General features: G+C 49.7%; 2 protein-coding genes across 4 annotated transcripts in view; one reads left to right on the top strand and one right to left on the bottom strand.

Annotated features, from left to right (window-relative positions):
• Nucleotides 1-1,210: 1,210 nt before the first annotated feature.
• On the top strand, nt 1,211-19,315 carry CCDC167 (coiled-coil domain containing 167). 2 transcript variants are annotated; one of them, XM_019526769.1, is made up of 5 exons: nt 1,238-1,305; nt 11,434-11,653; nt 11,773-11,867; nt 15,131-15,183; nt 18,410-19,315. In XM_019526769.1, the coding sequence occupies exons 2-5, from the start codon at nt 11,561-11,563 to the stop codon at nt 18,511-18,513; spliced, it is 345 nt and encodes a 114-aa protein (XP_019382314.1). In that variant the 5' UTR covers nt 1,238-1,305; nt 11,434-11,560; the 3' UTR covers nt 18,514-19,315. The 2 variants fall into 2 exon arrangements, with proteins under 2 accessions (XP_019382315.1, XP_019382314.1); XM_019526770.1 differs by lacking the exon at nt 11,434-11,653 and having other exon boundaries at nt 1,211-1,305.
• Nucleotides 19,316-20,920: 1,605 nt separating this feature from the next.
• The window catches only part of CMTR1 (cap methyltransferase 1), a 77,478-nt gene continuing 73,184 nt past the window's right edge, over nt 20,921-25,214 (bottom strand). For both annotated transcript variants that reach the window (XM_019526757.1, XM_019526758.1), the window contains one exon: nt 20,921-23,121. In XM_019526757.1, the coding sequence (XP_019382302.1) occupies nt 22,989-23,121 (133 nt within the window). In that variant the 3' untranslated portion in view covers nt 20,921-22,988. The remainder of the gene's footprint in view (nt 23,122-25,214) is intronic.

Here is a 25,214-nt window from a genome sequence, read left to right on the forward strand (position 1 = left end):
AAGTGGGGAGACAAAACCAGAAGTGCGTAATGAAAATATTTCAAAAGGGGCTTGGCTGGCATCATACATGCGTTAGGCACTGTGGTAATGATGATGGAAAACCCGGCTGCAGGCTCTGCCCAGTGGCAGGCTCCTTCAGGGGCAGGGGACACTGGTGCACTTGCACCCCTCTTTGACTCCTGCACCACCCAAAGTATAAAACCAACTGCCTGGCCATGACAGCAGCATTTCTCGTCAGGCAGCACTGAGGGTGTCACTTGACTTCATGGCTCATTATAATCTACCTGACCCCTTCTACATTCTTCATCCCACCGGTATTAAAGACCCTCTCTTCTTTTTAATGGTCTTGAGGGTCCACCCGCCAAGCTATCCTTTGTTCTGCAATGCTGTTGTCTGTCCACTGCTCCTGGTGAGGAAGCTCCTGTTTCACAGCCCCCAAGATTGGTTTGAACTCACTCCAATTATATTGTGTTTATTTTCACTTCCATCTGCAAGGGCATTAGACAGCCCTCAGCCTACCTAGCCTGTTAGTAAAGCTTCTGGTTTCTTTTTTAAAGTTTCTAGTTTTCTTTTCTGGACAGAAATATGTGCCACGTTCTAGGTGATAACGCCCCTCACCATCTACACCCCACTTTTTAAAATCCATGTGCTCATCTCTCTACCAGTGCACCCACTTCTCCATGCCCTGGCCACCTCCGCTGTAAGGGCTGACTAGGCGGTGCCTCCTTGACGGCCCACAACCTCCTCACCAGCTGCAGGGGAGGAAAGCTACTGGAAGGTGGTCCCTGAGATGCCCCCTCCCGCTGCTGGCCAGCCAGCCCCAGGACACCAGTTCACCAGCAGCACTGGGCATGATGGGAGCAACTGGCATGTTGCTATGTCACCCCATGTGTGCTCTGCACACACCCCAGCCTCGTGCACTGAGGGGACCCGGCCCCATGCCCAGGTCCCTTTGCTCTCTGACACTGCAGCCACCAGCACTAGGACCCAACCCCTCACAAAGATGGCGCCCGCCTCCTACACTCGTCCCTCACAAAGATGGCGCCCGCTTTCCAACCGCGCCCCTCACAAAGATGGTGGCGAGGGCGGCCCGCTAGAGAGCTCCCTCTGCCCCTCACCAAAGATGGCGGTGGTTTTGCCTCGTGCCCCTCCCAAAGATGGCGGCAAGCGCCTCGGGCTCTGTTTCCCCTAGCTAGTGGCAGTGCGTGGCAGTTCCGAGCCGGGGGCGCTGTGCGCATGCGCGGCCCAGGAGCCGCCGGGACCATGGTCAAGAAGAGACGAGAGGGGCTGCGCGTGGCCCGGGAGGTGAGGCGCTGGTGTCGGGCGGGGGCAGTATGTGCATGAGCAAGTGCAGGGGGGAAGTGGAGGGTGCCGAGCTCTGCCCCAGACCCCCCCCCCCAAGCGTCCTTTGCTCTAGGGTCACTTCTGCTGTCCCCTGCGGTGCTGCAGCCCCCAAGCCCTGGGGTGGACAGGGTGCCTCCTACGGGGTGTGCCAGCAATGCCCCATCTGCTCCTGCGTCTTTTTCCCTCCTGGTTTTCTGGCTGAGCAAGTGATGGGACTTGAGGCTGGGGTCTCTCTCCTGGCCGGGGCAGGTATTTTTCAGCTGGTTGAAATTCCCCTGGCTTGGAGGCCATGGTGTCCTGGTTTAAGCAGAAGCCTGTGGTCAGCCAGAAACCCTCCAGAGCCAGCGGGCCAGGGTGTGAAAGCAGGCCCTAGCAATTGCCAAGCCCCTGGGACTGGCCCTACCAGACAGCTGCTGAGCCAGGGTGGCTTTGTAGGAAAGCCGCGGGGCTCCCTGCCAGAGCTGCATCCTGCTGTCCAGCCTAGGAAACTCTGCCCGGGCCTGGCTTGGCATCTGTCACCTGTTCTAGGATCTGAGGAACTCGCAGAGCAGCGAGAAGGCTCTGACCTGCAGAAAGCACGTGCACCACCCTGTACCTTCTGCCTGCTGCTGTAGTGCATTTCCCCCTTGTTGGCTTCACTGCTGTAGCAGGGGCACATGGGTGGGAATATGCTTTGGTGGCTTCCACGTGATGGCTGCTGTCCGCCAGCAGAAGTAGCCTCGTGTAGGCAGAGTCTTAGACAGACACAAGCAAAATCACTCGTACTGGAGGCCTCTGGAGAAGGGCACTCGCAGTGGATTATGGAGACCACTTGCAGCCCTGCCCTTACCAGCTGCCCTGTAGTTAAAAAAGCCAGCCTGGCCTATGTAATTAATCTCTCCACAGCAAGGGCCAGCATGGATGCAGCTTAATCCTAATGAAAAGCTCTACAGTATTAAACCAGCATATGTGCATGACAGATGTCAGTGTTTGTAAGTAAGGAGTGGGAAAAGGGACTATTTTAAATGAAGAGTCTCCTATTTGGGGATTTCCTGATCTTCAAGATTGTAGAAGGTGCCTGTTGTTGCTAAACCTCATTTATGCTTGTTCTCCACCTCCTCAGAACCTGGAGACTGGTCTCTGCCTCCAGATTCCCAGAAATGGTCACCCAGAGCACCAGCCTTCTTGCCAGGCCCCTTCTGAAAACCCCCGTTGGTGGTGTCGGTAGTGGAGGTGCCCTGGGTGTGCCAAAAGATGGTCCTGGCCAACATCACCCATATCAGGGGCCTTCTGGACTGTGCCAGGCAGAGATTGGCAGATTCTGCTGAGCTGGCCATGGAGTTGCCCACTCTGCATGTGCCCTGCCTCCTACTCCAGGATGTTGAGGCCACCACGCTGCTCTCGCCTACATTAACCAGGTCCTGTGCAAGGGCAGTCCCCATGCCCCAGTGTCCACCAGCCCTCTGGAGCTTGTCATTAGCAACTGCCTTGGCAGGCCCCATGGCACTCCCCACCTCACCATCTTAGCAGGCTGGGGGGCACCAAGCTGGTCCACTTTTGAACCACCCACTGCCACCAGCTCTACACACTTCTTCTCTGCGCCACCCACCATTATGTTCTCGCATCTTGCCCAGACAACAAGTGGCAGGACACCCTAGGTGGGGGTGGGGGCAGGGGCCTCCAGTGGACAAGTCTGTACTCCACCTTGATCCCATGAGCCACTGGGAACCTCAGCTGGTGGCTCCTCCACAGAGCCATTGACACAGGCCTGTGTCTGGTATGGTTCATGGATGCCCCTAACACCTGCCTGTTTTGTGAGCAGAGGGAGACCCTGGCACATGCCTACTTGGAGAGTGCCAGGCTGCAGTCCCTGTACTGCCTCCTCCAGAACCCCTTGCTGCATGTTCCCTGCTGCTTACTCCACGAGGTAAAGGCTGCCTTGCTGCCCACTGCCCCCATCTATATCAACCAGGTCCTGTACACGGGCAGTCCCCACCCCTGGTATTCCCCAGCTCTCTAGAGCTAGTCATGGGACTACTGCCTCAGCAGGCCCCACTGCTCCCTGCCCCACCATCTTAGTAGGCTGGGGGATACAAAGCCGGTCTACCTTTGAACAGCCCACCACTGCCAGCTGTACAGGCTTGTGCTCTGCATAAGCCATCATCCCATCCTCGTATCGAACCCCAACAACAAGTGGCAGGACACCCTATGTGACGGTGGAGGCGAAGGTCCTTGGTGGACAAGTCTGTATTCCACCTTGATCCCATGAACCACCAGGGACCTCAGCTGGTGCCTCCTCCATGGAGCCATCACCACAGGCGTGTATCTGGCGCACTCTAGGGAGTCCCCCTTTTGCCAATAGAGGAAGACCCTGGCCCATGGCTACCTCGAGTGTGCCAGGTTGCAGCGCCTCTTTTGCCTCCTCCAGAACCTCCTGCTGAGGTTTTGCCTGCACTTCTTCCTGCACCATGTTTTGTTATGCATTCCCCATCTGTGGTCCCACCAAGCCCTGGGACCTCCTGCTCAACTGCCAAGCTGGCCATCTACAACAGCAGTTCTCAGCCTTTTGCACCTTACATCCCACCAACTGTTTTGTCAAAAACCGTGGTCCCACCATGATAAAAACAAAGTTCCACAAAATTGCATTGTTCAAGATATCTGTTGATTCATCTACTTGAAGTGCAAACAACTGATTTTTTTCAATCTGGCAATGAGTTGAAGTCCCACCTACACGACCTTCGAGTCCCACTGGTTGAGAAACACTGTTCTACAAGACCAGAAAGAAGGCTCTGGCTGGGGGAACCCAGATGAGTGTGAAGCCGTCTTCCCATCACTCCTCCGCTCATGTCACCAGGCCGAATTTCACTGGTCAGCATCCACAGGCTCCCTTGACTTGTTCAGGGGATGGTGTGGTCTGCTTGGTGTCCCCTTCTGGATCCCTTGTTATTAACGTATCACTTTGCTTCTATTCCTGATTTCCTTTTAGTTGCCCCAAGAAATCAGTTGATATGTCCCCTGTGGCCTCCCTTATTAAGGGAGACTTATAGTTTTTTGTGATGGGCTTAAGCCCATGACCACATCAAATAGGCCTGTGGTATTTTAGATGGCAGGGTAGTGCTTTATAGACTAGCTAAATCGGAGGTATATAGCATGAGCTTTTGTGAGCCTGAGCTTACTTCATCAGAAGCTGTGAAAGGACATACACAGCATGTTTTCTCCCCCCGTCTCCCTCCTTCCCTCCCCTGTCTTTTGCATCCAAATCACTCTCTTTGATGTGCTGCTCTGTGCATGTCTTTTTGCAGCATCTGATGAAGTGATCTTAGGCCCACAAAATCTTATGCTGTACGCCTCTGATCTAGTTACCCTGTAAGGCACAAATCTACCCTGTCTACCACTGCTAATTACCTTTCTCTGTGGTATTTGTGCCAAGGTTTCTTTGAAGCAGCATTTTCTGCTGGGCCTTGGACTAGCCAATATTTTCGCAACTGGTTTGGATGAGACAATGATGGGTCCGCGGCTCAACCCGGACGATTGTAGATGATTTGGGAAATGGGATCAGAAGTTGATATGTTCCTAATGAATAGAAGACCTGGACCAGAACTAGTCAGAATGAGTAGAGAGAAAGATGAGGAAACAGAGGTGTGATTAATTGAGCATATACAAAGCAGACAAATACAGGCAGGGCAAGAGCACCTGTGGAAAGGATTTGGGGCTTGTAATTGCTGCTTTGTGTGCCACAGTGTTGAAAGAAGCCAAAGCCCTGTTGAACTACTTTGATAGGAGCACAGCGTGTGGTAGTTTTCTTCTCTGCCTAGCCATGGTTAGGCATCCAGTTAGAGACAGCAGTTGTCTGTGGGCACCAGATTTCAGTGGTAACAGACAAACAGGAAGTTTAGAGAGTGAATGAAAAAAGGCTTGGACAGTAAGCTGTAACAGGAAGAGTTGAGGGAACTGATTTAGATGTTCAGTCTGAAGATGGGACAGCCAAGCTGAGACATAATAGTGCCTTCCCTCTCTGAGAAGGCAGCTTATAAAGAGAGTGTGACCCAATTACACCTGTGGGAGGAGGAGGGATGGAGCATTAGCTGCATTAGCTGGCAGCGTAGCAGGCAATTCCAGTTAGGTTTTGGAGGGCAGGACTGTTACAGCCTGAGACTTGACATCTGTCTACCAATGTGTGCCTTAAATACTGAAATCCTTCCTGCTGCAGTCATGAATGGGTGGACATGCACACAGACACATGCACGTGGAAGGCCCTTCTTAAAGCTAAATATTTATGAACGGTAAAACCTCGCAGTCTCTTAAAGCCATAGAGACTGAAGTCTGAGTTTTCAGAATGAAATACCCAAACACCTTACAGCCACAGTTTTACTAAATAATTGTAATTGTTCATTTGTCAACATCATTACCTACCTAACATGCCTTTATGACAGTTAAATGCACTTTCCGTATGGGACTGAATATAACCTGAAGCAAGGCTGTCTTTCTAAGGCCTGTCCCAAACACAGAGTTATGCTGATTTAGCTAAAGGTGTGATGATGACACACAAATGTGACTTTGCGCCTGGACATACAGCATGTTTACACCAGTGTATTTTAAGCTACCTTTTGCACACCAGTGTAAATTACAACAGGATCTGGAGTAGAGACACAAGCAGCCCTTCTGGGATATGACAGCACCTCACCACTGTGTGGCAAGGGAGAAGTTAACAGATCATTTGTACTGAGCAAATGGCTACAACCCCCCAGATAACGCTGCAGACATAAGATACACTGGTGTAAGTTTAACCCCTAATTTTTCCTGCAGTAGTTCTGCATTAGAGTCAAGAAAGTCATTGCGTAGAGCTGTTTGTTGCGTGTCCGCTCCATTTTTTTTAAGCAGGGGAAAAGGTTGATCACATCGAGGTAAAGATGTGTCCAAACCCTTTGTGGACATCGTTGCTTCTTCTTAAACCTGGCAAGCAGTGGTTCTGCTTACAAAGCTAAGCTAAATTAATCTGGGTCTGTTTTAAATTGATGCAAGCATGTCCACATCATGCTTGTTGTTAAACTCCTACAACTTCTGTTTGTGGACAAGCTCTGAACCTTCAGGCAGAGGGCAGTGGAGACAGGACCAGCCCTCAGACCTACCCTGAACCCTGACAGCAGAGAGAGGGTAGCAAGACTCTTCCCTAAACCCCAGCCATCAAGGGAAGTTTAGTTTTGTGAGGATGCCCCAGAACCTTGTAGGTGGTGCATCTCTTCTGCTTTAGGGAAGATGATGAGCAGCCATGGTAGATGCTAGAGCTGTTTATGTGGAGGAGGAAGGACTCCAGGAATAGAAGGTGGATGAATGGCTGAAGCTCTTGCTTCCCTTACAGCAGTAACAGGGCTATGAAAAATAGGATATAGTTGATTGTTGAAATAATTACAGGAGTCTGCAGAGTGGAAGTGAGAGAGAGCTACTAGCCGAAAGCTGATAGGAAAGATGTTAGTCGTGGCTCAAGTCCTAGACCCTAGTAGCGATCCCAGCACTCCCCCTCCCACCCCAATTTACTTGCTTCCAAGCATCTGGAGTTGGTGGTGAGGTACTGTTGTACTTAATTTAGTTAAGGGTTGGGGTGAATGGAAATGAATCCATTGGTGTGACTATTCCAGTCTCAAATCCTGATTTATTGAACTCATAAGCAATACCAGTGTTTAAGCAGGGCTTTCAATAAAACGCTCAACTTCTAAGCAAGTCCTAACAGTCAACAAAGATATTCCTATGCAAGCCTTCCAGTGGGTGTCGTGAGTTCAGCTGGCCAGGCATCTATCACCACACCCGCGTTCAGTAGTTGTTTCTTTTCCTGTGTTTTGCTCATTCCCAATTTAAGGGGTTTTTTCCCTAGGTTTTTATACACTTTTTTTACAGTTCTCTTCTGTATGTACGAGATATGGTTGTCATAAATATCCACCAATCGGCTTTCACAATGGTCGTTTTTCTGTCAGGCTGCTGTCTGTATCCTGCTGTCTTGGACTGCTAAATCACATCTTCTAACTTTTTGCTCATGTGAGTTATAAAAAGGTCAGCCTAAACTGTGACCTACTGGCTTTTGTATTAATAACATAGGCACAAAATTTCATAGGCATTTTGCTAAGGTGGCTTTCAGGCCTACAGTACTAGGATCTTCCTGGTAGACCGCCTGCCATGCTCTTGCATTGGCCTCCACCTAGTAACTTGCTTAGGCCTTTGGCTAGTAGGCGGCTGGTCAATCTTTCCAGGTCTGTTGAACTTATCAATAGCATAGGAAATGTTTTGCTGACATACAAAACTATTGTAAGAGCACAACAAGTTGTCAAGCAGTCTATTCGGTCCAAGAATTTAGCTTCTGAATCTCAGTACGTCTATTCTGTGCTGGGTTGAGAGTCCAACTGAAGCAATGGACATGGAAACTACTGACTTGGAAATGGAGAGAACAGCTTCAGACCTGCCAGCAGGTGACAAGGGGCTGCTTCAAGGAGGCTTTTTTTTTTTTGCCCCTGACTCTTTTATTTGGCTTTTATCTCTTTTGTGAGGTTCAGGAGACGAAAACCTCATTACCAAACACCGTTGGATGTCGACGTGTGTGTGATATGGCTGTTTTCCAGCATCTTAATTGGGAATTCATGAAGGCAGAGGGCAGATGCCAGTTCTTGAAAAGTGCTTTTAGCCTTTCTGCTGGGAAGAAAGCTTTTATTAATTCATTACAAAATGTATTAAAAAGGATCCAGCTCAACTCCGTAAGAAGGGCTGTCACTCACCCTTTCTGCCTGCATGTGAGAGGCTCTGGGCTTCCCGCCCAAGACTGCCTAAGCAAATGAGATTTGTAATAAACATACAAGTCAGTTTGGATTAAAATTCACCCCCAGCCTCCATATTCTAGGAGGCCTCCAGATCGCACAAAAGCAAAGCCAGGATTCAGCAAAAATGGCTCTGTGCCTGGTGGTGCATCTCATAGCAAGGGATGCATCTGGTATCCGAACACTGACATGTACAGACCTGCTGGGCTCCCACCGCCTCCTCCCCAAGCACAGCTGGCAGTCAGGTAGCAAGACAGCAACCTGAGGAGGAACAGCAGTATCCGTGCCAAAGGCTCGCACAGTGCTGGATGTTAAATTCCTGCTTCGATTCTTGTTTTAAAGTGAGGTTGGCACTAACTGACAGCGTCTCCTTGAATGAAATCCTCTAACTGGCTGCTGGACGAGCAGTGGTGAGGCTGCTGTAGAGGGAAAGCTTTCCACGTTCTACACCTCATCCCTTTTCCGGAGGGAGATGCTCCCCCTCCCTGCCCCAATCCCTGCCCTAGGGACCAGGGGTGAAGGAGGAAATTCAGTCTCTACAACCCCTTCCCTAGGCTGCCTGCCATTCAGAACCTGGTCATTTTGAGCTGTGATGGGGGTTCTAGGTGGTTCTTTGCAAGGAGCCTGAGCTGCTACCCTCCTGTTTCACACAGGCCTCTGATAGATCAGGGCTGCACCTCGCCAGCCTTGCCATGCTTTGGTTAACAGGAACAAATACTTTCCACCCACAGCTAGTTCAAATGCATGTGTGCTTTTAGGAGAGCTGCCCCTGGGAATTTGCAGAAGTTTTACAGGTTCTCTCATTCTGTGGTTTCAGCTTCTATGGGGCCCCTGGGAGATTCCCCAGCAAGAAGCCATCCTCCATCAGGTTGCTCTGATTTCTGTTCTGTTTTCCTTTAATTTTGTATCTAGGGAAGGGGCTGGTTGGACAGTTTAGCCAGTGAGAAATACACACGCAACCACGATACGTCTGAACTGCTGCTCTGGCACTCCGAAGGCAGCACCACTCTGAAGTCTGCCTACCTGCTCCTATACCGATCCAGAAATGCTTTTGTATGCAGGCCCTCAAGCATGCAAGAAGCAAAGATCTCAAAGGCAGTGGCAGCAGGGTATCCCCAAAGCAGCTTTGTTGCCTCCTTCCAGGTATAGCACATGCAAGCAGCAGCAGGTGGGTGGGTTGTGGTAAAAAGCAGCACTCCTCAGGAACACCAGGGAAGCAAAGTAGATCATACCCACAGGGCCTTGGCTCCCAGATCTGAACTCTCCAGCAAAGGCGGTGGTCCTGCTGTATAAGGATAGTGCCAGTGACGCCTTCTCTGAACCATACTCTGCCCTTCCCCAGAGCCTTTCATCTGCAAATCTCAAGCACTTTGTCAACAATTAGTCCCAGTGAAGTTGGTAGCGTTCCCCCAGTTGACAGGTGGGGAAACTGAGACACGTATGCCAGCTGCCCCTGAGGTGAGGTAGTAAGTCATTAGCGGTGACAGGACAGAATCCAGAAATACTGAGTCCAGTCCCCTTTTAACACAGCCTACAATTTGGGGAAAAGGAGGATTTCAGAGGAAGAGATATGTGTCCTACCATAATGATCTTCCCCTTTCCCTGTGTGTGCTGCAGATTTTGCCCCCATTTCTTTGCCCCAAGATCAGCAGAGCCATTTGTGTGGCTCTGAACAGTGAATTCCTGCCCCTCCTTGAGCAGTAGGAGCCTACCTTTGTTTTAGACCACTGGCACTCAACTTACTGACCCCATGGGCAGGATGAGTGGGGCTGGGCCAATCTGCAGGCCAGATCCCATGCAGAGGGTCAGTCTGAGGGCCTGATTTAAGCCAGGGGCAGCACACAGTCAGTTAATGCATACAACTTTGCACGCTGGCCCAGCCCTGCATGTCAGATCCTGCTGTGGACTGACACCACACAGCCAGCACAGTCTGGCATGCACAGCCATGTCATCTGGCCTGCAGGGCTCCTTGCAGCTCTGGAAGTTTGGCAGTGGGGGAGCAGTGGGAGCATTAATTGCTGCAGGTCTGGGAGGGGCACCTGTAGTGCAGGGGTTGAGTACCACTATTTTAGACTAAGTGAAATTAAAACGGATGGAATTACTACCCAGCTCTGCAGTTTCTTTGGAGATGCCTGCCAGGAGTTTAACCCATATTAGCTCAGCAGCCACATGTCTGCTGCTCACTTGGAACCTGGAGTCCTGTAAAAGACAGAGGTGTGTATGCCCTGCTGCAGTGAGAGCCACCTCTGCTCCATCATGCTCCCTCCTATTGCTCTCTGCTGAGCCACTTGCCTGAATCCCCTCTTGCCCCCGTTGCTATATGCAGTCAGCTCAGCTGCCCTTCCCTTGACAGCCCCTGCCATAGCCTATGTGTGCTTTCCCAGAGTGTTGAGAATTGTTAATTAGCCCAGGATTGAGCTGTAACTGGCTAATCAAGGATCAGAGTTATTGATTTCCCTGTGTAATTATTGGTGGCAGTGTTCTTCCTTTGCACTTCCACTGTGGCTGGGCACCAGTCCTTTTGGCCTTTACAGTCCAAGGCAGCTGCATTTAATTCGACTAGGTTATTTGATGCAGCCTGCTAGCTCCCAGGTTCTGAAGCATCTCACCAGGCCAACAGGGCAGGCCTGGTCCTTCCAGCAGCTTGCTGGGCCTCAGCCCTGCTTCTGCAGCCTGTGGACTGCACGGGGCTGTGGCTGCAGCAGGGCTAGCGATGATTTTCAAACTTATTAACAAGTTCTTTGTTCCCTGGTGTTTCCCCAATTGGATTGCAAACCTATAAGGCAGAGCTTTCCCTCAGGACGCCTAAAATCTTGGCCACCAGGCTTGGAAGAGGCAGGATTCCCTGCAGAATTGTTCTGCTTTGGCATGCTTCCTTCCTGACTGAGTCCTCCCCAGGCTCAAACATATCAATCACTCATGGGTGCTTATCCAGCCAGGTTTTGCTTTATTAGGTTTTTTTCCTTCCCACCCTATAATGAATGCAGCTTCTTGGAACATAAATGAGCTCCCCAAATAGCCAGTTATTTTAGTTAGCTGCAGTAGCTTCCTGCTGCACCGGGACTGGCGCCAAGTGTTCAGGGCAGGATGGAGATAGTGCTCAGCAGGACAGAGGCAGTGCTGATTACTGTGTCCTGGTTGTACTCTACCAAACACCAGTTGAGTGTGTGCTGGGCCTGCTTTCTGTATGAAGAGCTCAGCATCCTTTCAATTTAACCTGTGGGTGGGAGCTGCACCTTTTACCACCTGGAGTCCCTTTCAGCCCCATTTTCCTAGGATTAACAAGAGGTATTGTCTATCTTCTCTCCAGGGATTGCCAGCACCAGCTGAGGACATTTGGAGTCATTGGTCTGGGGCTTTGGCACAAAGGCTGTCTGGGATTGAGATTTTCACTGACTTGTGAGGGTGGCTGATGCCCATTTGCTGTGGTTTGTCCCATGTCCTTCATGCATTCTGCTTGGGCTAGAGGCTATGAGAAAAAAAACCCAGTAAGAACAGCAGGCAAGCCTGTGGCTTGTTTGATTTGGGAGGTGAGAGAGATAGCAGATGGGCTGTCACCCCTTCTTTGGAGCCAGGAAGGGTGGAGCTGCTGGCCTGTGGAGAGAAGTCTGAGGCTGCTGCTGATTGTGGCTGCTGCTGTGTCTTCTAGATCGATGGCCTGGAGGAGAAGCTGGCCTTGTGCAGACAGAACATGGAGGAGGTGGACTTTAAACTGCGCAGAGAGGAGCTGAGTCCTGAAAAAAGGTACTGGTGATCCTTTCCCCTTCAGAAACCAGACAGTATTCTTGCCAGCTGCTGTGCACTTGTTCAATCCACTGCTTATGGGTATAACACAATAGGGCTACTGCTGCAGTGCTTGCCATGTCGGGGCCCCCAATTTAGAGCTTGCTCCAGGCAGCCCTGTTTTTACCTTGTTAAAGGAAGGTGTGATGTGTTGAGAAAATTAAGATTGCTTTCACCCTCTGACCCTCTTTTCTGAAGGCTAGTAGAAGCCTTCCTGTTCATTTTCAGAGCTCAGACCCTTTTGCTGCTAGGAAAGAGGCCGGGGAGCTGAACAGAGGTTTGAATAGTAGCAGGCAGCTTGGCTACACCATCTGAGTTCTGCCTGGATAGGCCTACAGGGATTTGGGAATAGTCATAGCCAGCGTCTGCCCCAGGTGGTTGAAGCCCAGTCAGAATGATCTCAAGGGGATATGCGGAGCAAATTTTTATTCCATGCACAGTAAAAGCACAGGTGTGTGCAGGAACCTGCTTACAGCAGCAATTCGCACAGGTGTTTAGAAGAACCTAACTGTATCTCTGAACCTGCCTAATGTGGTTAGATTGCTTCTCTGCTGCCGAGTGGAACCTTGTGACTGGGTCCTGTAGCACTTCCAGAGGTGCTAGAGCAACTGGGGTCTTGCAGCCTTGACAGGACACATTTCCATATTACTATCCTATTGTTCCCCTCCTAACCCTGAACTGAAATCTCCATTTTAGATGCAGGAAGATAGGAGCCATTTACATCCCATATGGCCGCTGTTCCTTACAGTCTGCTCTCCACAGCTCTGCCCTTCAGTTCTAATGCTGTGTCTACAGTGTTTCCCTTCCAAGACCTGCCCACTTGCTTCAGCTCCACTTGAGCCCATGCTTGGCAGTTAGGTGATGCATAGTTCAGAGGGGTTCTGGGCGTACGCATGCTTCTATGCCACTTTCAGACTATCTGTGTGAGATTTGGAGCAGGGGATTGCGTCTCAGCAGTGGTTCTGGGCTTGGCAGGAGGCCTGACTGTCCCCAAGAATTATGCTCTTATTGCCTTTGAGATGCTCTCTCTCTCTCAATTTCCCACCATTACTCCTAGTTATACATGGAGCCACCATTCTCCATTTCTCTCCTTTGCTGGGGTTTACATTCATTAATACTTGTTGAAAGTTCTGCCTCTTCTCCCCTCCCTTAATCTCATCTCACTAAATGTTTTGTCCTGAGTTCATCTGCTTTTCCTATAAGTCATATCACCAGGCCCATCTCTCTCCCCCTGCAAACCTAGCAGCAACCCCATGGACATCTCTCGTGCCCTCAAATTCATTGTGTAACCATTTAACTTTACCCTGAGCACAGGCTTTCTGCCAGTTCCCAAGCTGTGTGATAATAAGGTTCCTACCCAGGAGCTTTAGAACAGATTTCTCAGGGAAGGTGCCCAGTTCTGTGATATCCCCTCACCAGGCCATTCGACCAAGAGAGCAATCAAATGCTGCCACTTGTGCTTCAACTAATCTTACAAGGGCTGGGTAATAGTTAAATATTTCTCCACTGTTATAGTTCTTGATCTGGCGAGTATGAATCACTGTAGTAGTTCTGTTTTCCCAGCCTCATATTCAGGATTGTGTTTTCTTCCTTCATGCCTCTCACTAACAAGTCTTTCCATAGATTCATAGTAAGCTCAGTGGCTTATTCCCTCGGCTGTGTCATTCAGTCCTACAGAGGCTCAAACTTGCCCAGCTATCGATGAGGTCTCCGCTCCTTCCTATTGGCCCCTTTTTCTTTGATTTCTCAAGCGAAGTGGGTTTATAAGTAGTTGTACAGCAGCATCCTGGGCTCAGTCCCACCAGTCTTTCTCCCCATTTCCTAATGGGGCTGAACTCTGTTTTTCCCTTCTTGCTGCACATATTTCTAAGATCCTTTCCATTCCCTCTCCCGCTATTAATGTAGCCTGCCTTGTGGCTGCCCTTCTCTCCTCACTTAACTAACTGTACAGTCAGGCTTGGATCCATTTCCATTACAAGTTCCTGCTTTAGCCTCGAGGGGAACAACGAGCCCTATTACACTTGCCGCTTTCCCAATAATACCACAGAACCTGCTCAGAGCAGGGAGATAATTTGTTGGTGCATGTTTATTTATATTCGCACTGTCTGAAAGGAGCTGCGGTGATGTCCTCGCTGTAATGGAACCGCTGCTGCTTGCAGGCGATTTGTTTTGCTTTTATCCTTTAAACCGTGGATTAATTAATCATTTTGTGCAACTGAAGATACATGGGGGGGGTTTGTTATTATATCGTCCGCAGTCCTAATAGCTTTGAACATGGCAGTCGTGTAGCTGGTTCCTACTGGTGTCACACTTTGGATTCTTTCCATGAACCAGCAAGGGAATTTGTGCAAACCCAGTATCCATGGAAAAGGGAGGGAGGAAGGACAGTTTCCTTGATCTTTGTCTCTGGAACAAGGGAGGGAACTGCTCTGGTGGTAAGGGCAAGGGGGTGGGCAATGAGGACTCTTGGGTTCTAGTCCAGGCTGCAGAAGACTTGTTTGGTGACTGGTAAAAATTTCCTTCCCTTGCCCACACCAAGGTTTCCCCTTTTGTAAAATGGGAAACATTACTTTCTGCCCAGGGGGACTGTGGAGGTTCTTACTGAGGAGACCCAGAAACAAAAAAGCAAAAGATTTTGTTTATCCACCGTGTCAGACACAAACTAGCCCCATTCACAGGGATATGCTCCCGTCACCCCTTCCCCAACATGGCCTGTACAACCCAGCCAGTGGGGATATACTGGATCAGAAAAGCACACATCCTCCATCACAAAGCCAGCCATGCTGAGGGGACAAACTGAGCCCACAGGATCTTGGAAGCAGTATCTGTGGGTCCTGCCTGTTATTAGACCCATCATCTGAATCCCAAGGGAGCAGCAAGACCACCGCATAAACGAGTTTGGGCTGATCATGGCCAGGGCTTGCTTTTTAGCTGGTGTTGGAGTATTGTGTTAGCGTTCAAACAGGCTACCCTAAAGTAGGGAAGTCATTCATACGCAGCAGGGTCCAGAGAGGAAAAGCACCTAGCCACCAAGTCTTTCCTCGTGATAGATGTTAAGCTTGCTTCCCCCACCCCACCCCCTGCCCCAGAGACAAGGCAGGCCATTCTCATTCTCAGTATCATACATAACTCTTCTGTTGGGGCAGCCTTTCCTCCAATGTATAAGCTAGCGTAAGGAAATAATGTGTGCTGTGCCTGTGCATAACAGACTTCTTTTGTTATAGGAAGTCACTGGAGAGGGAGAAAACTTTGCTAATGACCAAAGCTGAAAGCTATGGTAAGAACTTCATTAAAAATAGACACCCTGGGCTGCTGCTTGGCTTCCAATTTAAACACTTTTTCTCTTCTCAGTCTCTCTCCTACTTTGTCTTTAAGCTTGGGCTCAGCCAAAAAAGCAACGCCTGTGAGGGGAGATTGAGAAAAATCCATGTAGGGGGGTTTTGGCGAGATGCTGTGCTTTTTCTCTCCTAGGTTTTCCAAAGCAAAGCACCTTCCAGGGATCTGATTTTCAGAGGCTAAGCCTTCCACTTCAGCCAAAGGCATCTTGTAGAACATGCAGGTGGACATGCAAAATCCGTAGTCACTTTGGAAAACCTTGACCAACAAATTAGACTAGCTGGATTCAAACCCTCCTCCTGAGGGAAGAATCACTGCCCGAGTTTGAAAACTGAAATTCTTACAGATGCATAGCAGAGAACCCGGGAGATTTCTCTGCTTGTGTTAGAGCCTCCTACAACTCCCCTGGCACAAGCTGTAGCATGTACCCTGTAGCTGTAGTGCAACTCGGACTCTGGGTTTGCATGGAAACAATACAAGCAGGTCTAGAGGTGAGGTTGAATGATTTCCCCTCCTTTGTCTCACTGGAAGCAGTTAAAAGGCAGAGCCCGTGCTGGATGTTTAGTTTTAACTTCTCTATTAACAATGGGGATGCTGCCTCCTCCAGCCAACCCCCACCATGGACTGAAGCAAATGTATAATGGCCCAACTCTAAATCCCTCAAGATGTGGAGAGTTATGGTTGTTCAGAGACCCCTTCCCACACCCTGTGGGATGTACATTTGTCTGGGCTTCTGCATTTTTTATTCCCAGTCTCCAGGCAGGAAGCCTTTCTACCATTCCTGCTCTCCTGGGGCTGAGTGCTCCGGAGCAGTGACATTAGACTGCCCCCTGCCGGCCCAACGCAGTGTTATGCAGCCACATCGAGTTTGTCTCCACTGGGCTGAGGCCTGCTCCTGAAGGAACCAGGTGCCCTCCACATCCCTGGATACGAGTGGGAGGCGAGGGTGCTCATTCCTTCTGTCTGAGGCACAGAGGGGCTGGGGCTTGCCTGCCCGCTTAGTATAAGCAGAGCAGAGTTGCTGGGGCACCCCCGGCACCAGCCCCTCTCTGTAGATGTTTTTGTCCGTGGGTTTGTCCTTTGGGCAGATCCAAACCCAAGAATGAGCAAAACAGGACCATTATTTAGGTGAATGAGTAGTGCTGGGTACTGCTCTGCCAGAGGGAGGGAGTCCCCTTGCCAAATCCCTTCAGGGAAACAGCAGCACAACCCCCAGAAGTTCAAATGCGGCCAGGCCCTGGGAAATACAACATGCAGTTGCCTGTGTCCGTTCAGGTCTTGCTACTGTGGAGCCTTTCAGTGCTACCTCAGTCTGAGGAACAAGTCTTGTAGGACAGGTTACTGCACAGCATAAGCCGGGGTTTACAATCTGGTATAGGAGCAAGGATGCCAGGATCATCATCAGTCCCAGGCAGCAGTAGCTGCAAGGCTTGGGCTGTCTATTGCAGGGGTGGCCAGCCTGCAGCATGAGCGCCACAAGTGGCATGGCCAGGCTTTATGTGTGGTGTGCAACAGGTTGGGGAGTGGGCAGGGAGCGGAAAGCACCAGCAGCAGATCAGGTAGGGAACACCAGGTATGAAGAAGGAATCAAAATAGCAGGTCAGGCAGGGAGAGCAGGAAGTAGAGAAGGAGACTGGGCAGGGGAAATGGAGCACAGTGGCACTTGGGAAAGGCGAGAGGGTAATAATATGTGGCACGCCTGTCAAAAAGGTTGGCCCCTACTGGGCTACTGCACTCTTCCAGCTGCCTGGGTTGTGCTGCCACCTGCTGGGGAGTTACAGAACCAAGCAGCTCATTCTAGATAGGAGTTTGTCCTCAGGGTCAGACGTGCCTGATAGCTCAGGAGACGCAGGTGGCTTCCGGAGAGACGCAGCACATGCTACTGACTGAAGCACCCAATAGCAGCGCTTGCCAAGTTGGGAATTGACCTAGAACTGGAGCTCAACTCTCATTTTAAAAGTGGGTTTTGGTGAGGGCACCTCTTGGTAAAGCACATGCATGCTGACCTCTCCTTAGGGGCTGGTAGAACAGGCAAGCAGGCTGCTGTTGCTCTAGCTGAAGTCAGACTCCTCTGGCAGCACTGACAGAGCACTGCACTCAAACAACAGCAAGCAATGCTGACCCTGTTAGCCAGCAAATGGCCCTGAGAGCTCAGCCTACCCTTGCAGTAACCATGCAGTTACTAGATTGCCATAGGGCAGCTGTGCCAGAGCTGCTGGCCAGCCTGGCATATCCAATGCAGATAGCTTGCTGCTGTTTCACTCAATAGCACAGGAAGAGAATAGTTCTGCCCAGTGTAGGATTTTGATCTTGTGTAAAGCAGAGTACTGGTACGGAGGACTCCTGGGCTCTGTGCCCTGCCACAGATTTGTTGCCTGCTCTTGGTAGTCCCTGAACTTCTCTGCACCTCAGCTTTTCCCACTGTAAAACGGAATTACCAGCACTGACCTGCCTTTACAAAACACTTGGAGACGAGTGGAATGGTTATTCATCTAACTGCGCCCATTGTTTTTTTTACAAGTATGCTGGGCTTAGAACCATCCTCCATTCACTTTCCAGGGGCTAGCCTCCTGAGATCAGGAAGGGTTGGATGTGCACATCTGAGGGGATGTCGTGAGGCTCACAGAAGTCTTTGAGCACTGCTAGGGTAGAGGCAGTGGCTTGCATAGGTGACAGCCAAATACATTCATCATTCCCAGAACAGGAAGTGCCAGTGCTGCTGACTGCCCAAGGCTACAAGAGCTTGAAGCACAAGTTGTGTCCTGATTCAGACATTAACTGAGACACAATGGGAAGCTCAGCCAGGGAAGGATACATGCTTGGAGTCTGTGACACACAGAGGAGACTGGAAGCTTATTTCTTATAGTGGCTCATGAAAGATGCCAGATTTGAGAGCTTGGGAGGCCTGTTCAGAAAAGGTACAGGAAGGTAGGGCCAGCTCTCATTTCACCTTCACACAGGAACCATCTCCAGGGGAGGAGGATGGCCCTTTCAGCCTCCAGTAGGTAGCTGCACCAGGATGGCAGCTGACAACTGCAGAGGAATTACCCCATGCTAATGTGGGTGGTAATCCTGCCCTGAGGTAGCAGGCACTGTGAGGGGGGGCGTGCTGCAGTATAGGAGGGAAGTGGCCTTTCACACCAAGTGTGTTGTTTGTTTTTTTGCAGAGAAAGAACTGAGAATTCTGCGTAAGGAAAACCGCAAGAATGCAGCCCTTACCATGGCCCTGATGCTGCTCATCACTGTTATTTATGTCTGCTGGACCATGTGATTGTGTTGAAGAACCTGCAGCACTGGGTGCTGCAAATATCTCTCCCTCCTCTCACCAAAGTGCCTTCCTGCAAGTATAATCAGGTGTTCCAACTGCTGTGCCTCTATTGTCATCTGCAGGCTCCCTGGCCTGGGCATCCTTGTGCCCAACAGCAGAGGGTCGGAGAGGAGAGGAGAGGAGACGCGGTCACCAACAGCCAAAGCAGATCAGCCATCTCATCCAGTATAAAGTGACCAGGGGGAGGAAAGGCCTATTTTCCCCTTTCGGGGGCAGGGCCCTCCCTCCCTGCACCTTGGCTGCTTTTTGAAAGGTCCTAGAGCCTGAAATCCTCTCTGCTCAGCCTGCCAAGAACTGGAGAGAGCTTCCCTACTACTGTACCTCTGCCACAAGGGACCAATCACTGAAACTTAGACCCTAGTCCCTTTGCCAAGGTTGCCAGAAGCCCCAAGCATGTTTAGTAATTTTAAAGCATGTTCCTACCAACACTAATGGGGCCAGGAGTCAGTCTGACAAAGGCAGTTCTGTGGACTAGGCTGACTCTCTGCAGCTCAAATAAATTAATTAAGAGTAAGAGATATAAACAGTTGCTGATCCCTGAACCTCAGGACTTTTTTGAGGGGGGGAAAGAGGGAGGGTTTGAGAGGTCTGTACCTATGCACATCCCAGAGACAAGTCTCTGACACTGCACATGATGGTTTAAAGTCAAGGGCCTGCTGAGCTCACAGGAATGCAAACTGCTGTGTAATATTTTAAAATAAACTTTGAAGTAAAGTTTAAATTATGCTTTGTGTGACCACATGAAGGAGCAAATGCACTTAGCTTCTGCCTCTCCTGCTCTTCCTTCAGAGGGATGAGTTGTGGAACAAGAGCACAGCACTGAATCAAAACTACTCTCCTTTAATGGTACTAGTAGCCTGGGGCAAGTCGAAACCTTTCCAGCTTTGCTTTCTTCCTGGTCAGAAAAGCCACAGATCAGATATGGCAAGTGCCTTTGTGAACTGAAGGGCTGTATTGGTAATACTGAGACAACTAAAGCAGAGAAATCAACACAAAGTGATAGAGAGCCTGATACAATGTGCAGTTAACACACATACACATTCTCTTCAATGAGGCACTTCTCCTCGTGCCCTGGAGCCGGTGGGAGAGGATAGCTCAGACCACTTTCACCAAAGCCAAAGTTTCTACTAGCCCCTTTGATGCCAAGTCATTTGTATGAGATGAAGCCCCTCCCTCACCCATACTAGGGCTGAGCTGCTGTAACTCACACACCAATAATGGGCATGCAGAAGTCTGACCCATCAGAAGTCCTGGCTTTTGAACAGAACAGTTCCTTCAAGGCATTTTGAAGCATAACCCTGAGCTCCCAGGCTAAGATGAGGAATAGGAATGGGAGGGTCTGGACTTGGAGCTGACAAGTGATATAACACCTTTCCCTAACAGCACTCCTTCCACATTTGCCCTATAGAAATTTGCTGACCCTGCCCTCCCACAAGGGGCTGGGAGCTGTTTCAGTGCATCCAAAAAAAGAAAACAAAAATAAAAAAATCCCTTGAAGATAAAATCAGAAGGAAGCTGGGGCACAAGGGAAATTAGGAAGCATCTATAAAACCAGCCTGCAGGCAAGTGCATTTCCTTCACTGCTTTACTTACACTGGAGATCTGCACTGTACACAGTGTACTCCTGCCATGATATGCTCCATACCCACCCATGCTGGAAAGCAAGGCCCTGTGTGGGGGAGCCAGGCCCCTGAGGGTGCAGAAAACACGTGTATTGCAATGAAATGCCATAGGAAAGGGAATGCTTCTGACAAAGTGGCCTGCTGGTATTATGTCAGCCTCAGGGGATTTGTTAGAAGCACCAAACAACAAATGAAGAGTTTAAAAAGCCAGAAGCACGAAGGCTGTAAAGTGACACAGCTTGAGGTGCCATGTCCCCCACCTGCAGTCTCTTTGCTGCATATTGTGGAAAAACCTTCATTAAAACTTAAATGACCAGTAGAGTAAATGCTGGGTCAAGGATTAAGAGCCCTGTTACCATGTCCCACAATATACCAAGGCTAAGCTCTGCCACATCAGGGTACTATGTGGCCCCATGTATGCTTTGGAAGGTGTATCCATGATCGGGGCTTGCTGGTGGCCAAAGGGGAAGAATGTAGTTGGCTTTAATGGAAAGGCCACCCCATCCCCAACCCACCATGGTCCCCTGAAGCTTGGAAGGGAGGCATCTGCCCATGTGAGAATAGGAGGTTTCTCTGGAGGAAGCACCTAATAACAACATGGGCTTTGACCATTTCTAAGGCTGACTGACACTTCAGCTTCCTCCAGTCTTGGTGCCCTGGTGGCCAAAGGTCAGCATTAACCCCAGGCTGAGAGAGCTGCGTAGAGTCACCAGTCTACAGCAAGCAAGTCTGAACACAGATCAATGTTACAAAGTAAGAGCAACAAAGCCAGCAGTGATTAAACTCAAGTACAAGCAACGAGGGGATGCCCAAATGGATGCTTGAATACAAACCAATTGTATAGATACAGGAAGGGCTGCAAGCTTGGAAATTAAACCGATTTACTTAGGCTCTGTTTAGACAATGCTGCAGAGATACCTGAGACCAGAAGCAGTACAGCTAGGTTAACCACACGGGCAAATCAGGCATGCAAGTACTGCTTCTGGTACATGAACTAACACTTTCAGAGCCTACCTGGGTATCTCTACATGGCACTGCATGGTGCTGTACAGGCACACCTTTGGGGTGAAATCCCCTCCGTACAGAAAAAACAGCACAAGGTCTGTTCACTACTTATGCTGAGGGCATGAGGGACTTAATGCTTAAGCCTCTTGCTGACCTCTCTGCCTGGGGTGAATTTCCCCTACAAGCTCATGTGTGTGCCTGACCTAGTCTTCATCCCAATCTTGCATGGGCAAGACGGGAGAAGGGGCCGGAGAGGGAAGACAGGAGGTCAGAATCTAAATGGTTGCTTCTAGCTCCTAGGAGACCCACAGCGTTCTGTAAGGCACAGTTGAGGCAATCCTAGTCCAATCTGTTAAAAATAATAATAATAAAAAAAAAAAACTACAGTGACTTTGCCACATGGCTGGTGCAGCCAGCTTGTGTGGGGGCTTCTGTCATCTGTGGAACACCTGGCCAAAGGTGTTGCAGAAGCCCAAAGTTAAAACATGCAACACGGGTCAGCCCTGCTCTTTGTGACAGCCTGGCCTACATGACATTTGGGAGCCCAGCCCAGAAATAGACTGCCATTTCTGCTCACTGAAACATGCATGATCCTGTCTTGTCATCTGAGAGTTGTGGTTTTGTGCATTCATTCTAGATGGGACCCCAGGTCTGCACCAGACATTGGAGTTCTGAAAGCCTATATGGAGGTTTAAAAAAGAAAAGCTCTGGTTTTCACTACAACTGGCCTAGTTGGGCAATAGGAGCTCTCTTGACTATCTACTCCAGGCAAAATCAAATTCTCTCAATGCTCTGGGACCTTTTTACCAAGCCAGGCATGTCCTGAATTTCCATTGAAAAACCCCAGTCTTCCCTCATTTGCTTTGCCAGGAGCCCCAGGCAATGACTCTGAGCACCAACAAGCAACAAAACCACCTTCATCTCAGCAGGGTCTTGTGGCATTTTTCACAAGCTTGCACCTGGAGGGTTAGGCTGTGGTTACTTACTGACCTAGAGGGAATTTTTTGGGGTGACAGCTCTGATGATATGAGGAAGTTCCCCCTGTAGAATCAGCTTAACTCCTGCTGTCTCAGTGCCACAGCTGGCACTGAACACACCAAAGTCATTCATGCCATGGAGCTCCCCACACCTGGATACTATCACAGAGACACCCCTGGCAACTGGCCCAGCACCTCCAAAATGGAAGTGCTGTAGCCACTGACAGGAGACAGCCCTCATGTCCCAAGAGCCAATATCCCCCGATGAGACACCCCAGTGTGTGGCATAGGCCTGCCAGGCCAAAGGAGACAGAGATGGTTGCTGACAGCACTACAGAGCTATTTCTATGTCATCTCTCTCTCTGGATCACACCTCTCCTGCAGCCCGGGCATAATCCTGCCATTTCCTCTGTGCTGCCAGAGAGCCAGATGCAGTCTCCAAATTGCTCTGGCATACACAGGGCCACAAGCCTGGCTGTAAATCTGAGCAGGAATGGGGAGAGCTTCCTGCACCTCAGCCTCATGCATGCAATGGGTCAGAAGAGAAGAGCATCTGAACTCAGCTCTTCCTCTAGGGTATTCAGAACTAGTGCTGCCTGGGCCAGACACCTATATACACTGGTCTCATAGCTGAAGCCTTGTTCTGCATCTTCTGAATTCCCAAATCCCCAACTCCTGGGACTGCCAGCAAGTCAGTTCTCTTCTCCATGGAAGACCCACTGCTCCTGGATTGAAGACTCCCTCCTCCTGTCTCAGAGTCTCTCCAGTCTAGTCAGTCCCTGACGAGTCCAGGCTGGGCTGGGCTCGGGTGGGGTCAGGGGCAGTGTGCCTGGATGAAGGACAGGACATCTTCCTTCGACAGCTTCTCTGCATCTTGCCTCTTCTGCGAGTCATGCACTTTGACACCTTCCCCCCACTCCCAGAAGAGACGGCTGTAATGGCAGATGCTGTGGGCAGAAAGAATGAGATCAGGACCTTGGGAAAGAACTCAGTGTAGATAGGAGCTAGAGATTCTCTTCAAAGGCAGATGGTTAAGGAGTGGGGAACACATGATATGATTTGTGGGGGTACCTCTGAGGCCCAATTTATGCGGTCACTTTTTTAGCTCCTAGGGTTTCTAGGGAGGGCAGAGAGAGAGAGAGAGAGAGAGAGAGAGAGAGAGAGAGAGAGAGATTCTGAACTACAGTCCGTTTCATGAAACCAGCCTAACTCCATTCAAACCACCACAAGGGACAAACGTGAGTCCGCTGAAAGGGAAGCACAATCACTTAAGGACATTCTTTTTTCTTAAAGTTTCTAAGAGGTAAAACAATCAAGGTAACACCACTGAAGCTTAAGGAAAGGCTTTTATGGAGCGCTTGGAAGGGCTGACCAGCAGCTGAGGGTCTGCAAGGAGTGATCACTGATCACTCTGGGTATAATACCCTCCTGTTCTTTCCATAGGGAGAGGCCAAAGTTTTTGACAAAGAATGTCAGTTACATGGTCCCCATTTAACAGCTCTGGTTAGGGAGGAGGGTCAAGCAACCAGTCCTCTCTCAGCTCTGTCAGTCAGCCAGAAATACACCTTCTTCCTCAACCAGAAACACAGATTCATCCCTCTCCACCTGCATACAACTCGACCACTGTGAATGAAACCAGAACTGTTAATTGCTGCAGACACAGCAGCCTTACATTCATACAATTACTGACATTTAATATTCATAGCTTATTTAGCTGCACTGTTCTAACAGAGCGGTATTAGCATAGCGACAAGAGCATGTGTCAATGGCTAATTACAGACACATTAGTGCTCACTAATGACAATACAACACATCCATTATGGAGTCTCTCCCCTGCCTCCACAGCTTAGCTTGGTGCTCAAAGTGTGCTGGGAGAGAGGCATGTGTGAACCATCCTCCTTCCTGATTTGTGAGAAGGGGCAAGGAATCTGTGACAGCATTTTTAGGGAGCTAGCCAGGGAAAACTCCAGGGGTTCTCAGAGTGTTGCTGCATGCTAGGAAGGAGGGGAGAAGTGACTGAACAGGAGCCTCCTTTCACAACAATCTCTGCAGCAGGGACATGATCCTGGGGCCCTTCAGCCTCTCAGCCAGGACAGTGTGCATCACTACACACCAATCCCCATGATGACTTATGTAAGGTCTTAGAATACATATCAAAGGAAAGAATACTCAAATATATAGGGGTAAGCAGAAAATGGGACTAAAAGCAATTAGGAATGCATTTGTATAGGATGGTTTGGATAGGGATGACCCTGTCTCTGGAAGGGGGTTGGACTAGATGACCTCTGGAGGTCCCTTCCAGGTCCTGCTTTTTGAAGATTCTGTGATTCAGCATAATGCAATATCCTCCTATGACAAGATAAATGACTTCTTGGACAAGAGTTATTCAGTGGACTAAATTTATCTAGATTTAAGCTGATTTGATACCATGCCTCATGGAAAATTATTGACCAAACAAGAGAGGATGGGGATCAATACCACAATTGCAAGGTGGATAAAGGGGTGGCTCAAAGGGAGACTAGAGTAGGCACTGATGAAAGGCAAGTCATCTGGTTGGAGAGCAGTTCCTATCAATGTTCCTCAGGGATCAATCTTAGAACCTATCTCATTTAACAATTTTATTAGAGACTTTGGTACAGGAATTTGCTGTGTCCACATAAAATCTGCAGATGACACTACGTTTTGTAGTGCTACTGGTATGGAAGAGGACCTGATTATTTTATGGTAAGATTTAAATTGGGAGTATCAAACAGCCTGCGGAGCCTCTCTCTCTGGCCCACCAGTGGGATATTAGAAGTTAGGGGGTCTGGCCTGCCACAGAATGCAGGGCCCCTTGGCACCACTGGACCTGCTACTGCAGCTGGCCTCAGACCCCAGTTGTGTTCCCAGACCTTGCTGGACCCAGGTTTTGGGACCCCCTGCCACTTCTGCAACTGCTTCCATCAGAATCCTTGTTGCCTCTGGATCTGCTGTTATGGGGGCCACAGAAGTCACCTGTGTCCCAGGCTGGACCTGGGCTGTAAGGAGCCTCATCATCCAC

The sequence above is a fragment of the Gavialis gangeticus genome, unplaced genomic scaffold, assembly GCF_001723915.1.
Source record: "Gavialis gangeticus isolate Ggan-Ray unplaced genomic scaffold, GavGan_comp1, whole genome shotgun sequence".
In the NCBI taxonomy this organism is placed as follows: domain Eukaryota; kingdom Metazoa; phylum Chordata; order Crocodylia; family Gavialidae; genus Gavialis; species Gavialis gangeticus.

Coding starts and splice junctions, on each gene's coding strand:
- CCDC167 (XM_019526769.1), top strand. CDS start 11,561: ATGTCCTTCATGCATTCTGCTTGGGCTAGAGGCTATGAGAAAAAAAAC. Junction 11,654..11,772: donor TGGCTTGTTTGATTTGGGAG/GTGAGAGAGATA, acceptor TGTGTCTTCTAG/ATCGATGGCCTGGAGGAGAA. Junction 11,868..15,130: donor GAGCTGAGTCCTGAAAAAAG/GTACTGGTGATC, acceptor CTTTTGTTATAG/GAAGTCACTGGAGAGGGAGA.